At 27.4% G+C, this 15,381-nt stretch overlaps 1 protein-coding gene and 1 long non-coding RNA gene across 5 annotated transcripts in view; one reads left to right on the forward strand and one right to left on the reverse strand.

Moving 5' to 3' along the window:
• Window positions 1-7,214, forward strand: part of LOC107445150 (sodium-dependent dopamine transporter) — a 171,032-nt gene extending 163,818 nt beyond the window's left edge. For all 4 annotated transcript variants that reach the window (XM_043053562.3, XM_043053561.3, XM_087160910.1 and 1 more), the window contains exons 14-15: window positions 470-544; window positions 5,959-7,214. In XM_043053562.3, the coding sequence (XP_042909496.1) occupies window positions 470-544; window positions 5,959-5,982 (99 nt within the window). In that variant the 3' untranslated portion in view covers window positions 5,983-7,214. The remainder of the gene's footprint in view (window positions 1-469; window positions 545-5,958) is intronic.
• On the reverse strand, window positions 296-6,529 carry LOC122271636 (uncharacterized). Its single transcript, XR_006226516.3, has 3 exons — window positions 6,409-6,529; window positions 5,651-5,709; window positions 296-497 (listed from the first exon to the last, which is right to left on the reverse strand). It is a non-coding gene; the product is annotated as an uncharacterized LOC122271636 (long non-coding RNA).
• Window positions 7,215-15,381: the final 8,167 nt, after the last annotated feature.

Raw genomic sequence — 15,381 nt, forward strand, 5'->3', positions numbered from 1 at the left:
TTCAATTTGATTATAAAAATTTCTTATAACGAAATACGTAAAAATTAAAATTAACATTAAGGAGTCCAAACTTTGGATCACTCTCCTGACTAAACTATTGGGACCATATTCCCGAAATGGCGGCTACCCCCTATATATAAGGGGTCAGAAATCCGAATCAATCGGAAAAAAAGGTGTGTTTATTCAGCGAAAGTACGTTATTGTGTCTGGTTTCGTAACTTAATTATTATTATATTATTTTTTAAATTAGCTATATTTGGAAGATTTTAATTTCAATGCAGAAAAAGGCAACCAGTGTTTCATGCTGTACTTTATTACCATAAATTATTAAAATTCTAAATAATATTTTCACATATTTGACCTAATTTATTAAAAAAGTAAGAAAAATATGTTCAATAAAAATTCTGGGTCAAAGAGTTAAAATAGAAAATAGTGGTTGAATGAATTAATAATTCTTCTTCATTTGTAGAGAATAGCATACTCTATCACTCCGTATCCTGAAAGAAAAAAATTCAAAGAGTCAGGAACTATAACCAGATTTAAGGTAAGTACAAGATTTTTAAACAAACAGAATTGTAGATGTTTATATCAGGAACTCTTGTGTTCATTTTACCTCTATACAAGTATTGTAAAGAATTTACAAAGCCATTTCAGAAAAAAGCAAGATATATTATTCCCATAGAATAAGCTGGGCCAAAATTATTATAATTTCTGTGTACAATAACATCTGTTGCTTGTACATATCACAGTACAGTAGTTAGATTATGTATGACATATCAAAACACAAATTCAATTCTGCACAAGAACATGCCAAAAGGACTTACCAGTTCTACTGCAATTTTTTATTTCACCAAACTGTTTTAGACAAAGACATAAGTTTGTGCTTAGAAATGATATCATGAGGGAAAATGCAAGTAATTATAGCAATTGAGACAAGTACAAGCCAAAAATATTTATTACATGTGCTATTGTAAGTCAAACTCTAAGTGCAATTTTTAACTTGCTTGATTCAAATTTTTTTTTTAATGGAGGTTATTAAATTATTTTAAAAAAGAGGCACGCTAATTCAGAAATCTTTGTTTTTATATCTAATCAGTATTGATTACCTAAAATTATTTTAGTTTTTAATTTAGATATAAATCCTTTATTTGTTTATTCGACTAAAACTATATTACGAGTTGGGAGAGTATTAAACTGGAATGCACTTAAAGTGTAGGACAGAGATAATTTAAACATAATAGAGATAGTGCAGTGTGTAAAAATCAGCAACATTAAAGTCAGTACTTATCACAAAGTAATAGCCTTTGAGCGTTTTATTCCGAACAAAGTTTAACAAAATGGACACATTATATTAAATTTGGGTTAAACAACTAAACGAGGAATTTCTTACTTTACTCTTTTTAAAAGCAAGCCATAATTATTTCAGGGCAAAGTCCTGAACTGGGGTGGGATTGGCAGGGTTACTGCCAATCCCACCCCAGATTAGGTTGTTTTTCTGATCATCTCTTCTGATAAAAAATTTTTCTGATAAAAAATTTTAATTCATACAGCGTTAATTTATTATCACTATTATATATATATATAGGAACCTTGACAATCTAGTAAAATCAACTGGTAACTTTAAATACTCTTAAAAAATGCACAAAGTGATTTGGATTATTCGAATTTATTTGGATCTATCACATTTATTCTTTAAAAAAAAAAAACAAATTTCATATAGAAAAGTTTGAAAGTTTCTTTTCTTAAATGTACTTTTTGAGCTATTTCCTTAAACACACACATTGAGGTGTGTCAAGAATAAGAAGCTCATCAACCTAATAATTTCTGGACATTTTGTTCATAAGATATAAATGTAGAATACATTTCCAAACACTTGGAAAGATAATTTTCTATTGCTTCAATAGTATTTTTCTGTCCATCCTCCACCTAGGCCATGATGGTGGTACTTTAGTATTGAAACTATGACTTTAGAAAAAAAAATGAAAGCGATAATACAGATTTCAGAGAAGACATGAGGTAACATGTGTAAGCCACATTTTAAAATTTGTACAAGAGAGCATTTTTTTAAATGAAAAACATAATTTCACAATAAGATGTTTCAGTGGATTGTGCTGAATCTAGTGGAAATTTGGGAAGCTTACTGTTCTAACTAAGAAGCTGATATACGTTTCCCAATGGTTTATTAAAACATATAAGATGGCACATGAATGCTATTTACAGAAGAGTTAATAAATTATAAAGAACGTAAACACATATTTCCAGAGAGTAACCAATTTTTAACGTAATTCTTTAACGCAACGTAAATTTAGAACACAACAATTTTCTTATTGCCAGATTACCAAACATTATATATCTCGTTGTCATGGAAATACAAAATAAATATCGTTTGAGTCACAACACTTACAATACTTATACAAAGAGACAGTTTGAAATAAAAATCTTACTATTGTAAAAAAAATATGATGTATCATTATCTTGCTAGAAGCCCTTCATATCTTAAAGATCAGAATAAAGTTTAGATAAATTTAAAATTAATCCATTTTATATGAAACATTAGTACAGCAAATCATTAGAATAATATTAATTAAACATTAATTTTTATCCAATTTTTAAAACTTGTTCAATTAACACTTTAATTTCCCTAGAGTAGATTTCATAACCAAGTACAAAATGTTTCTTTAGACAATAAGTAATAGAGTGTGTTCCACTTAAATAATGCCAACCTTGATTTTGTGTCATAATTGGATGTAAAGTAAACCAATGTGAGCCAAACATGTATGACAAGTATGTCGATTTCCAAACACATATCTACAAGGAGTCCCTCTTCCACCTGGACAGGAAAAATAATCGAATAAGTGAAAAAGGAGGGAAAAAAGTGTCCCATCGAAATAAAGCCACTTCTAAGTGCAGCCAAACTTCGTGCAAACTTCGTTTCTATATAACTTGAAATATGTGATACAGCTTGACAGTACCATCAATGCCAGGTTTCAATGATGGTAGCCTTTAATTCCGTCATAGACTGAAACTGCCCTTTTTTTGGCATAAGGATAAGGGAAAAAAACAGGTTATAAATGACAAGCACCTAGCGAAAGATTTTTCAATGTAAACTGAGACATTAACCTGCAAGAAAATCTGGACCACCAATTCTCTGTACAAATAGCAAATAAATGGGATTTTAATATTTTTTTTTTGTAAGTTAACAATTTTCATGCAACATGAGGACCAGGGTTGGCAAGATTTTGCCGCAGGTGGAAAAAACCATGGTAAATACCGGTAAAAACCGTCCTGGCAAAAACAGGTTTTTGCCAAGCAAAGTGGCAAAAACCTATATTTTCCAAGGTGAGAGGACAAAAACACATTTTTGATACAAAATTATTCCTAAAATTGAAATATATACTATGAATATAAATAATTACAAAAAAATTAACAAAACTATTATTCCATAATTAAATGATAATGTATCATTTTAGTAGTTTAAAACATTATTGATTGGAAAATTTGTGATTATTCTCTTTTTTCCAGTGAAATGAACTTATTTTAAATTAATACAAATATAATTTAAAGCATAAAATATCTATCAACATGTGTAGTTAATTATTGTACAAATAATAATTTTTTATAATAAATAATAGTATTATACAAATAATAATATTTATTTGTAAAAAAACATTTATTTTAGGATTCTAAAATGAAAAGAGATCAAAAACTTTCAATCTTTTAAAAATTATTACCCTTAGGTATATTAATTATTAATGTTAAAAATAATTTTTTCATGTAATGTATCAAAATTATTATTCATTATGATTGATTTAAATTTGTTTCAAGTATTTTGTAATAATATTTAATCAGCAATTTAGATAATTTGGTTTTTGCCGGTTTTTACCAGTTTTTGCTGGTTTTTGCCATTGTCCTGGCAAAAACCCCTTTTTGCCAGCGAAAACTCCAACCCTGATGAGGACAAAGCCACATTTAATTTACCACCACAGCAGATACTTTACCATACAATTAAAAAGCCTAAGCTTATTATCTAAGAGAAAAAAAACTTCATTTTTTTTTCTCACTTACTATTTCACTTTATATACAGTCTAACCACGTTAATGCGAAATTGGCAGGACTATCATTATTATTCTATGTAAACCAAATTATGTTTAGTGCGATACATCATGAAAACAATTACATGTTCTGTATATACATTAATGTATGCAAACAATACTATTATGAAACAAACAAATCAAAACAAATTGAAACAAAGTTTTAACTATTTTACTTTTTATTTATTTGTCCACCTGCTACTTCTAACAAAGAAAGAAAATGGAAATAGCATTTTTCAAAATGAATGATTCGGAATTTATTCACATGCTTCTATACCTGTACAGTTTCCTTGCAAGTTAAGCAATAATCAGCTTGAAAATTTCATGTTAAACGTATCAAATACAATATCAATTGAAGATATCACCCTTGTCAATTCTAGTATTCTTCAAACTGCTGTTCAATTCAATGGTAATTTTTATGAATAAATTAAGGGTTTAGCCATGGGCAACTCCCCCTCTCCCACTCTTTGTGACATATTCATGCATTATTTTGAAAGAAAAAATGTTTTTAAATTCTTCAAATTCTTATGATGGAAAAGATATCTTGATGATACGTTTGTCTTAGCAGACTGACTTTCGAAAGTAACTTTCTGTTGACAATTCAGCAGACCACAACATTCAATTAATTTAGGCGTAGAAATTAATTTTACTTTACCTTTTTTACATGTTTTTGAATCTAAATATTCTGATCTTTTTCCACCTCTGTTTATCCTAAACATTTTGCTGTCTATTTGCTCATTCATAATAATTCTAATCAACCTAATTGTCAGAAAATTTCTGCACGCTTAACCTTTGCTCTGACTCTTCTTTTAAAAACTACTAACTTAATTTCCTCCTCTGGCTTGCTGCTAACTAGGGATTTAACCCTTCTATAGTTAATCCTGTGCTAAACTCAAACACTCCTCTTTTTCTACTAGTTGCTTTACTGTTTTTTTTCCCTCCCTTTTCTTATTAAATTGCTAATATTCTCTTCTGTTTTGGTTTTTAAGTCATTTTTAGACCTATTAACAAAATCAAATTAAGACTTTTATAGATCTTATTAGCATTGATAATCACTGGGGCATTAACCACATTCCTTGCCAGTGCGACCTTAGCTACATCGGACAAACTAGACATGCTTTAAAATTTAGACTTAATGCACATATATAATGTGTTCCTTATCTAGAATTCGAGAAATCTTCAATTTCGACACTGCCAAAATTATTTCCACCCCCCAGTCACAAGCTTTTCTTGATGCCCTGGAATCTTGCTTTATTCAAATAAATGCTGCTTAACGACATTAGTTACTCACTACCTCTTCATAGTGTGTGAAAATGCATTTCTCCTCTTGCCCCGCTTGGCCACTGTGGTTCTTCTTGTTCTGTTTTTCATCTTTTTTTTTCTCTCGGCTAATGTGGTTTTTCCAGCATTGTTTCTCACCTTTATTTTCCCATTTACGTTGACAACTTTTAACAATAACTGACATTGTTTTAGCTGTTTGTTAATTACTTTGTTGATGCTACTTTCGGTAGTTGCAATTTAGAGCATATATGAAAATTTTTATTCCAAAAAGCACTTACTTCAATGATATTACAAGCATACTATGTCTTTCTCATTTGTCACATCTGACAATTTATTCCTGTAAAAAAGATGCATGTTTTTGTAAAAAAATATAACATTTCGTCACCCTCACATAAACAGTAATGTCCTATTACCATAGTGATGGGACACCTAATATACATTTTACTTAAATTTTAAAAGATCACTGATATACAATATCATGTAATCCAAATACTGCTTTAGTATAGCAGGATGCTCTATTTATTATTATTGATAATAATTTTAATTTAAAATACCAGCAATTCATTCTTTTTGTAATCTCTTTCAGCTGAAACACTGGACAAATGTGTAAAAGCCAATATGTTGTTAGCTGATTTCATCCAGAAAAAACTGAACCTCATCTTTGGTGTCACAAATACAGAGAAAAACTTTGGTACCACAAAATAATGTGAAGAAAATATATACACTCCCAACGGAGACAGAAAATACTTTTTGAACTTTAAGCACTGTGTTATAAGTTGTAATATGTTGTATGTTCTAAATTTCATTTTCATCATAAATTTTTAAATACTGCTACTTCAAGTACTTTCTGTAAGCATATAATATTATAACAGAAGCTTGGGAAGGAGAAATAAATCAAGAACTACATTTAAAATGCTTGATTAACAAAAAGGAGTTAAGACAAAAAAATTTTACAGCTATTTTTCCCCCCTTTTAAAGAAAAGAAGATTTCAAAGTCTGAAATATTACTTCAATATACAAATAATTCTAATCTTACCAAAGAAATCCATGGAGAAGAAAGCTGAAACACATAGAAAGCAAAGTTTGAAGCCATCAGAAGATTTTGTCTTGCAAGAAAATATAATTCAGACAAGTTCAAGAAGCAAACTTGTGACTTTCTGCATCATCCATTTTAAAACAATCTAGTGCGTGATGAAATTGTCTGAAACAATTTAAAAATCAATTTGTAGAAGATAAAATCTATCAATAAATTGAAATGAAGCAAACACTGCAAGACTCACATGAAAACAGTTTCCATGAAAAAGCTTTATGTATTAATGCCCTGCAAAACTAAATGTTATTAAAACAAGCAGATCATGCTGTAATTTGCTTAAATGTGCTAAAATTTTTCAATTAAACACATGCTGTTCAGGAAAATTTTTTCCACAAACAACTCAGTTGCTTAGCAACCATTCCAGCATTTGATGCACCAGATGCAAACCAATTCAGAAATAATTTGTATAACATGAAATGGATAAATAATTAAGTTTGATGCAGCGAAAAAATTTTCGTTTGGATAAAAAAAAAAGAGAGAGAGAGATGAAGAAAGCAAGGACCATAAAATTTGGAAAAGCTTTATGCATATATTGTGTGCAAATTAATTACAGCATAAAAACAAGATTATGACGTAATTTGCTTGTTAAATGAAGTATGTACTTGAATTTATTTAATTTTATAACTTACAAAGGAACACATGTTGTTCAGGGAAGATTTTTCCACAGACAACTTTGTTGCTTAGCAACAATAAGGAAAATCAAATTCATCTCAGTTGTAAAGCATTAAAAAGGACTTTTATACTGTTAATTTATTGTCATTATTTTTATTCGGAACAGTAAATTATTTAACAAAATTTTCCTTAAATGCAGCAGTGTTCCCTTATTAATTTTTTTCTTTAAAAAATTATAAGTTCAAGTTAGCTATAATCAGCAAGTTCAAACTTTTATGGTTTTAAGATCTGTGAACAACTTATATCAAAACATTTTTTAAAAGATTTTACAAGTGACACTTCAAATTAAAATGAAACAATAACATTAAAACTTAACAAAGTTAAATAACATAATCTATTGCTAAAATTAAAGTTAGATTAATCACATAAAAGAAATGTGTATATCGTTTGCTAAATGAATAATTCTCCTCTTGGCGAAAAGCTTTCCTCATTTTGCAACGGGCCAAGTTGATTGGAAGTCTTAAGTATATTTTAACAAGTCTGACACTTTTTAGACTAACTGTAATAAATCCACATATCTTTAGGTTTATTAGAAAATACATTTATTTTAATTTGCAATGAGCGCCAAGTACTGAAGGATTATAATATATAGCCTGAGGTTTTTTGAAACAATCTTAAGCAAATTTAGTTTGTTCTAGCAATTCTTTGCCTGCTTCTTAATTTACTTAAAAGCATATTAGCTGATTTTAAAAAGCTTAAAAATTATCAGACTGAGTAAAAAATACTGAATTTTTTTCTCCAATTAGCCAGGTAATATTAGCAAAAATCTGGAATTCCCAATTGATATATTACATATGATATGCATGTAATAACCTTCTACTGAATTATTAGGGTTTCTTAATAAGAAAACTTTTTTTATATGTTTAAAAATAACTTCATACAGTATATCAAAATCACATTATAATTAGTTTTTTTTTTTTTTAAAAAATGAACCAACAAAATTTTAAATAAAAATAATAAGCATCAAATAAAATCAAGTAACAGAAAACAAACTGAAATCAGGGTGCGCAGCCAGACTTTTCAACAAAAAATAAGAGCCTTTTAAGTACTTTTTAAGCACTCAAAAATTATCTTTAATCACTTTCCAAAAAAAAAATCATAAGGACAGTAATAAAAATTATTTTTTTCTATCGATTAAAGTTCTTAAATTATGCATGTAAAATAAATCAAATTCAAAAACTTTACATAATCATGATAAAATAACTCGTTTCTGATAAATATTACAGAAAAACTTGTGAAAAACGTGCATTTTTTATAATTTAGAACGACAATAGGTACAGCAGAGAAAATATCTCTTTTTAAAAGATAGAAAATTAAGTACTTTTTACAAATCCCGAATAAAAAAAAGCACCTTTAAGGGCTTTTAAAAAAACATAAATAAAAAATAAGCGCCTTTAAGCACTTTCTAAAAATGATATACACCCTGTGAAATGTAGAAAATACTGGTGATTAAGGAACTCGGATCATTCCTCTTTCATCCAAAAAAAAATTTTTTTTTTTAAATTTCATAAAAAAAAAATTTTATTATAATATTTTATACTAACTAATAAGCTTTTATCTTATCTTCGTTACGTAACCTTAATTACATTACATTTTCAAATATATCATGCTTTTTCCAGTTCCCAGCAAGTCTCACATCAAATTTAGTTAAGTTTGCCAACAGAATGGAGTCGCTCAATAGAAGCTATGAACAAAGTTTTAAAAAAATCATTTACTAAACCAACTTAGTATAATCAAAGGCTAAATATTAACAATTATCCATGAAAATATTTTCCATTACAATTGTCTAACACGCAGAAGAAAACTTTGTTGTATAGTTTTGTCAATCGGCAATGACATCTGTTAATTAACATTGTACTTGATTTAGAAACTTAGTGAAAATAGAGATTTTAAGTTCCCAATGAAGAATGAAGCAAACCTCACATTATTATTTCCTTCCTTTACAAAAACACCCAATGTAGCACAAGACTACTGCATCTATTTTTTCCCCTTTATGTTATAAAACAAAAACCCTATAAATAAACTACTTATTAAAAGCATTAAACTATGCTATGTATACAAAATCTAATATTCCTTTTCTTTTTCAAAAATACATGAATATAAAAATAAATAACTCATCTCAAAATGTTATAAAATTTTCAATTAAGTTGCTTCAGGAAATTAATAATAAAATAACTAACAATTGGCATCTTTAAATTTGTATTAAAATAGTAATGAATAAATGCTGTAAACAAGGCTTAAAATTAATTTCCTGTTGCACCGCATTTACTTTATAAAATATAACTGTATATAAAATATATATTAATAAATTAAAAATTCTATTATTTTGGCATTAAAAGGTGTATTACAATATATATACAGAGATGCCAACTTGCTCCGGACAGCAAATATATATTTTAAAGTGGTAGTTTATCAACTGTGATTCATGGTTTAATAAATTCAATTTAGTAGATTTCTATCCACCACTATTTCTAAATAATTTGTTGGCTTACATAATTCACCACTTTATAACACTTATGTCATACTATATCTTTTGAAAAGCAAGCAAAAATAGTCAAATATTTGCAAAATTTACTTAGTTGTTATCTACCGTTTTTCTAATTATTTTGGCGTGTCCGGAGCAGTTGGCATCTCTGTATATATATATATATATATAATCTACAAGTATACATTCCTAACTCAACTGTTTCAAGATCAACAAATAGATGAGTTTAAGTCTTTTCTTTCTGGTTATGTTTAAGATTGACAGTGATACAAAAACACTAATAAATTAACACTATAATTAAATCCATGTTAATTGAAAAGCATAGAGGAAGAATTTTCTTGTAACATGCTAAAGTAACAAGAAAATTCTTCCACTAAGTAACACACTTCTTGTAACATGCTACAGTAGTAAGTGGGTCAAATCATTTCAGAATTAGGTCTTTATCAGGTTTTATGTTTATGTCATTTTAGCAAAGATACTTTTGGAAAATCACCACACAAGAAAAAAAAAACAGAATTGAGATAAACATTAATATAAAGGATTTAACTTTTAATTACTTCGCAGGAAGGATTTTTAAAATCAAAACAATAACATCATGAATTAAATTGAGTCACTTGTTTCCTCTACAAAATAACATTCTATATGTTATTATTTTACTGTATATATTTCATTAAATATTTTGTATGACTTATTTTCGTTTTCGTGCATTTATGAAAATACTTATCTAATGCTTTATGTATAAAACTCTATATCCATTCTTTGCATTTAACTTCAAAATTGTAAATAAAGTGTATCATATTAAATTTGTGGGTTTTTATTTTAAAATTAAGGTTATGACTTTATGCACACCATTCCCAACCAAAATTAGAGAAATTCTCATCAAAACTAATCAATATCTTAAATGAGAAGAAAGTTATTGTATTTCCTGCTAATTTCAAATTCTCAACTACAGTACCGCTCAAAAGTATCAGTACACCTAGAAACTTATAAAAAAAATGGCAAAATTCAAAGTGTCATAACTTCTTTAAAAATGATCAAAAATGCTTCTTCTTTAGCTCATTTAGAAGCTTAAAGTCTCTACTTTTATGTACTGTAATTGTTTTTAATTAATATATTGTGCAACTATGTTCAATTACACTCTAAACAATCATAGAAAATTGTATTAATTTTTTGTGCAGTTTGACGCGATGTACGGGCACAAAGGGGTTAGATATTGCTATTTTTTATTATACCATTGAAAAATTTGGACTTTTAGCTTTCATTGAAAAAAAAAATTCCAAAAAAAACATGTTTTTGACGAAGTTATTGTCAAATAAAAAAAAGGTTTTTTACAGAATTTAATGATTTTTTAGCAATTATAATGATTTTTAGTGTAATTATAATATGATATGAAATTTTTTTAATTAAAATAAATTAAAATTTAATTTTTCTCGATAATATTATTTCATAATTTATTATAACAATTTAAAATTTTTTTTTTGGAAAATATAATAATGAAATAAGAATCAACGTTTACAATTTAATATTTTGAAATTTATTTTTTCGTATTTTTCTCAGAAAAAATTTGAAAACAAAAATGTAATAATGAAAAAATATTTTACATCATATTTTGCTTTCTTCAAAATATCCTCCCCACGCTTTTATAACTGCAGCACACACTCGAGGCATCCGATCAATCAGCTTTTTTAATGTTATCTTGTCTATTTTGCGCCACTGCTCTTGAAAGACTTTCCACATGTGATTTATGCTGGTTAATGGATCGAAGACCAAAGGTAGGAGGACGAACCTAAATAGTTCCTGTGCGGAATTCATTATAATTGCTGAAAAATCATTAAATTCTGAAAAAAAACTTTTTCTTTTATTTGACAATAACTTCGTCAAAAAACATGTTTTTTTGAAATTTTTTTTCTTTAAATGAAAGCTAAAAATCCAAATTTTTCAATGGTATAATAAAAATTAACAATATCTAACCCCTTTGTGCCCGTACATCGCGTCAAACTTCACAAAAAATTAATACAATTTTCTATGATTGTTTAGAGTGTAATTGTACATAGTTGCAAAATATATTAATTAAAAACAATTAAAGTACATAAAAGTAGAGATTTTAAGCTTCAAAATGAGCTAAAGCAGAAACATTTTTGATCATTTTTAAAGAAGTTATGACACTTTGAATTATGCCATTTTTTTATAAGTTTCTAGGTGTACTGATACTTTTGAGCGGTACTGTATAATTATTTAATTTAAAAAAAAAAGAACATCTCATCAAAACTGATGTTCTTTTTTTTTTTTAACTTTGAAATTTTCAACACCAAGGTGCCAACTTTCCAAACTAGCTACATGAGCTATCAGAAGTAGAACACATTCAATTAACACTTACAGAATTCAAATCAGCACAATTTTAAGGTGTATATATCACTTAATTCTATATAGGTACATAATATAAATGAAATTATGCAGGAGTTTACTATAAAATAAAAAATAAGTAACACTTAAAAAAGGTACTAAATCAAAATTTATACAACACTGAATATTTCATTTAAAAATGATAAAAATTGATTATATGGAATCAATGTTCTAGTTTTTGATTAAATTAGAATCAGCCCGTTTATCATTCTGAATACGAACCACTAAAAATTTCTGCTAACAGCATTTCACGCTTAAGTTTACGTTCGAATTACTTTTCTGTAAGGAGAGAAAATTAAGTTAGTGGGTTGGATTTCTTTCTTCTTTTTATTTGGCGTTCCTATCAAATAATTGTCTCATTTCTTATTTTTAATACAGTAAAAACAATTATTGTAGATAAGTTGCAAACAAAAAAATTTCAGAAGCATTGGTAGTTAAGGAAAGAAAAAATTTTATTTATACATATTCTATGGGAATTCTCTAAAACCATAATTTTTAATACTCAACTGTAAGAACAAAATCTTATCTATGAAATCATAATAATTAAGGATAAATCATAACGGTTGGCACTTCTCAGAACAAAAGATTACAGAAAAAAAAAGAAAAACATCATAAATACTTCATTTAGAACAAAACTATATAGTGTGACTGATATTACATTAGTTTTATTTTCAAAATTTCCTTCCATCTGTAATAATGGGACTGTTTTTACTAAATTTATTTAAACAAAACTTCAAATTAACAGGAAACATTGAAAGTACATATGAAAAGACGCATGGAAAGAGGGAAATAGAGAATGTGATTGATGTTACTAATAAAAACTATTTTAAAATTTCAATAAACTTTTTCTTAATTATTATTACAAATACTTAAAAACTAAAATTTTTGATTTAATAACTAAAATAGTTGATAAAAAAACTGAGAAATTTGTTAGTGGTGGGATATTATTAAATATAATTTTTTGTTGTTGCGATGTCTATCATGGAATCTCCGAAATGGGAAATATTATCCTGTCGCTAAGTCCAGCTTCAGCACTATAACGCCAAGTAAGAAAAGATTATAGGGAGAAGAAAAATATGAATACAAATTATATCCAAAATGGGAAAGATTACCTATAAGTTCAACTTCTCTACTATATTTCATAACTTAAAACTTAATTTACTGCACTCAACTTAAAAATTAATAAACTGTAATAGAAAATTAATGTATAAAATTTTAATAAAATATAAATTCAAATGGTTTTAAAATAAATATTTGTAGTTTCTTCACATATTTTAAATTAATGTTCGCAGATACTCATGAATTGTTAAGATCCTTTTGGATTTGAGCAATTCATATCACTAAGTTTACATAGAATACTAAAAAATCAAAATAGATATTTAAAATTAAATAATCTAACAGAATTTCAGAAGAAGCACGTATTAAGATAACAATGCTTTATTAAAATGATAAATATTTTAGTTAGAATATTAAGCACAGACTAAAATAAATGTATTAGGTCATAATTTAAATAACTACCTCTTTAAATCAATGTGATTTCATATCAAATTTTTAAATTTATATTTTCAATTTATATTCTGAAAGTGTTATAAAGTATTAATCAGAGAACAATCCATTTCTTTGATGCCAAAAATGACATTTAAAATTATTACTGGTTTTACCACAATAATTTTAAAAGAAAATATCAGTTCAGAAAAGCCTAAGTTAACAAAATGTTTAAGAATAAATTATTTTAAATTAACATAGAAATATTGTACAAACAAAATTGTCTGGATGAAAATATATATATATATGAACATGAAATTTCTAATAACAAATAAATTTCACCTTAAAATTGAATTTTAACATTCAGACCAATATTAAATTGCAATATGTGTATAAATACTACTTATTTATTCTTTTAGCATAACTGTTTCTAAAGTCAATTCAAAAACTTTGATAAAAATTCAAAACAAATTATTTATGTTTTAAAGTTTCTTTTAGTTTCTGTAACTTGTCCCATTGTCCTGAAAAGTTTTTTTTCCAAAATAAATAAAAAATAAAAAAATCATGCTTTGAACCCTACAAGTTCAAGATTTACTATAACAAAATTGTAATTCCTTTATTGCTATTTTAAGCAAGAGTACAATTACTTAACCTATGAATTGTACTATATCCTGGACCTATAAAATTATTCATTCCCCATTCAGTTTAACATAGTTACTCCATAGTTAAATAAAAATTCAACAACTTTTTTCTGTGGTTTGTATGCAGGGTTCCCACTCTATGATGAGATTGAAATTCAAGGCCTTTCCAGGTCTTTTCAAGGACCTCAACAAAATTATCAAGGACCTTAATCTAAGACCAATTTTAAAAATTATTCTCTTCTATTTTACTAGAAGCAACAATGCTTGTTGTGGCAATAATTAATTTCAAATATAATACCTAAATGCTTTGCCTATATAGAGAGAAGAAAGTATATGTATTATGGACTAAAATTTATATTTTTTTAAAAACAACCCTAATGGTTTTACATATTAATTCACAAAATCATTTTCAGCACAATCTATAACTAATGGTAATGAGGTGTTAATGGTGAAATCCTTTAATCCTGTGTATTTCCATGTGAAGGCTGCATGAAAGACAGAGCTAAATCTTAGGTATTCCATATTCCATGACTTTTCCTCTCCTCTATTAAACATCGTTTCTGAAATTATTCATCCATAATTTACACAACCTTCTCAAAATGTTATGCAGCAACAATTCTTTCTGAAAATAAAAATTAGAAGGAACATATCCCATTTTCACCATGTTTAAAAGCATTATTCGTTATATGTAATCCACAACTGCCAATGAATATGACCTGGTGGGAATATTTCTCTTTTAATTCACACTGAAGCTTCTAATAGAATTTTCAATTGACATAGGGTCCATCCATGGATAATTGAAGTATTTTAGAGAGCTTTTAACCATCATCCATGCATTTGTAAAAAGAGGACAAAATATTTTCTGCAGTTCCATGACCCATAAATTGGGAGGTAAGATACTTAGTGCAAACTTTATTATCAATTCCTTACCATAATGTCCATCTGCTTAGATTGTAGAGGCAAATTTATTGAATTTATTGAAATTTATGAAACGGCAAATTTATTGAAAACTACAAGGTACATATTGTTACGAAATTCGAGAGTATTCCAGTTTCGATAAGAAAAAAGAAGATTTAAGCATATGCGACAGAAGATGAAGTGGAGTCTCGCCCCGAACGCATTGATTGTCTGCTGTGCTCCGCGCGCTTGGCAGACACCAAGACGCTAGGCCCGGTTAGAAACGGTGGCGTTAAAAACCACGTGAGAGAGCTCGGGAACAAAACAGAAAGA

This window comes from Parasteatoda tepidariorum, chromosome 4 (assembly GCF_982258835.1).
Source record: "Parasteatoda tepidariorum strain Cologne lab strain chromosome 4, Ptep-v5.0, whole genome shotgun sequence".
Taxonomy (NCBI): Eukaryota; Metazoa; Arthropoda; class Arachnida; order Araneae; family Theridiidae; genus Parasteatoda; species Parasteatoda tepidariorum.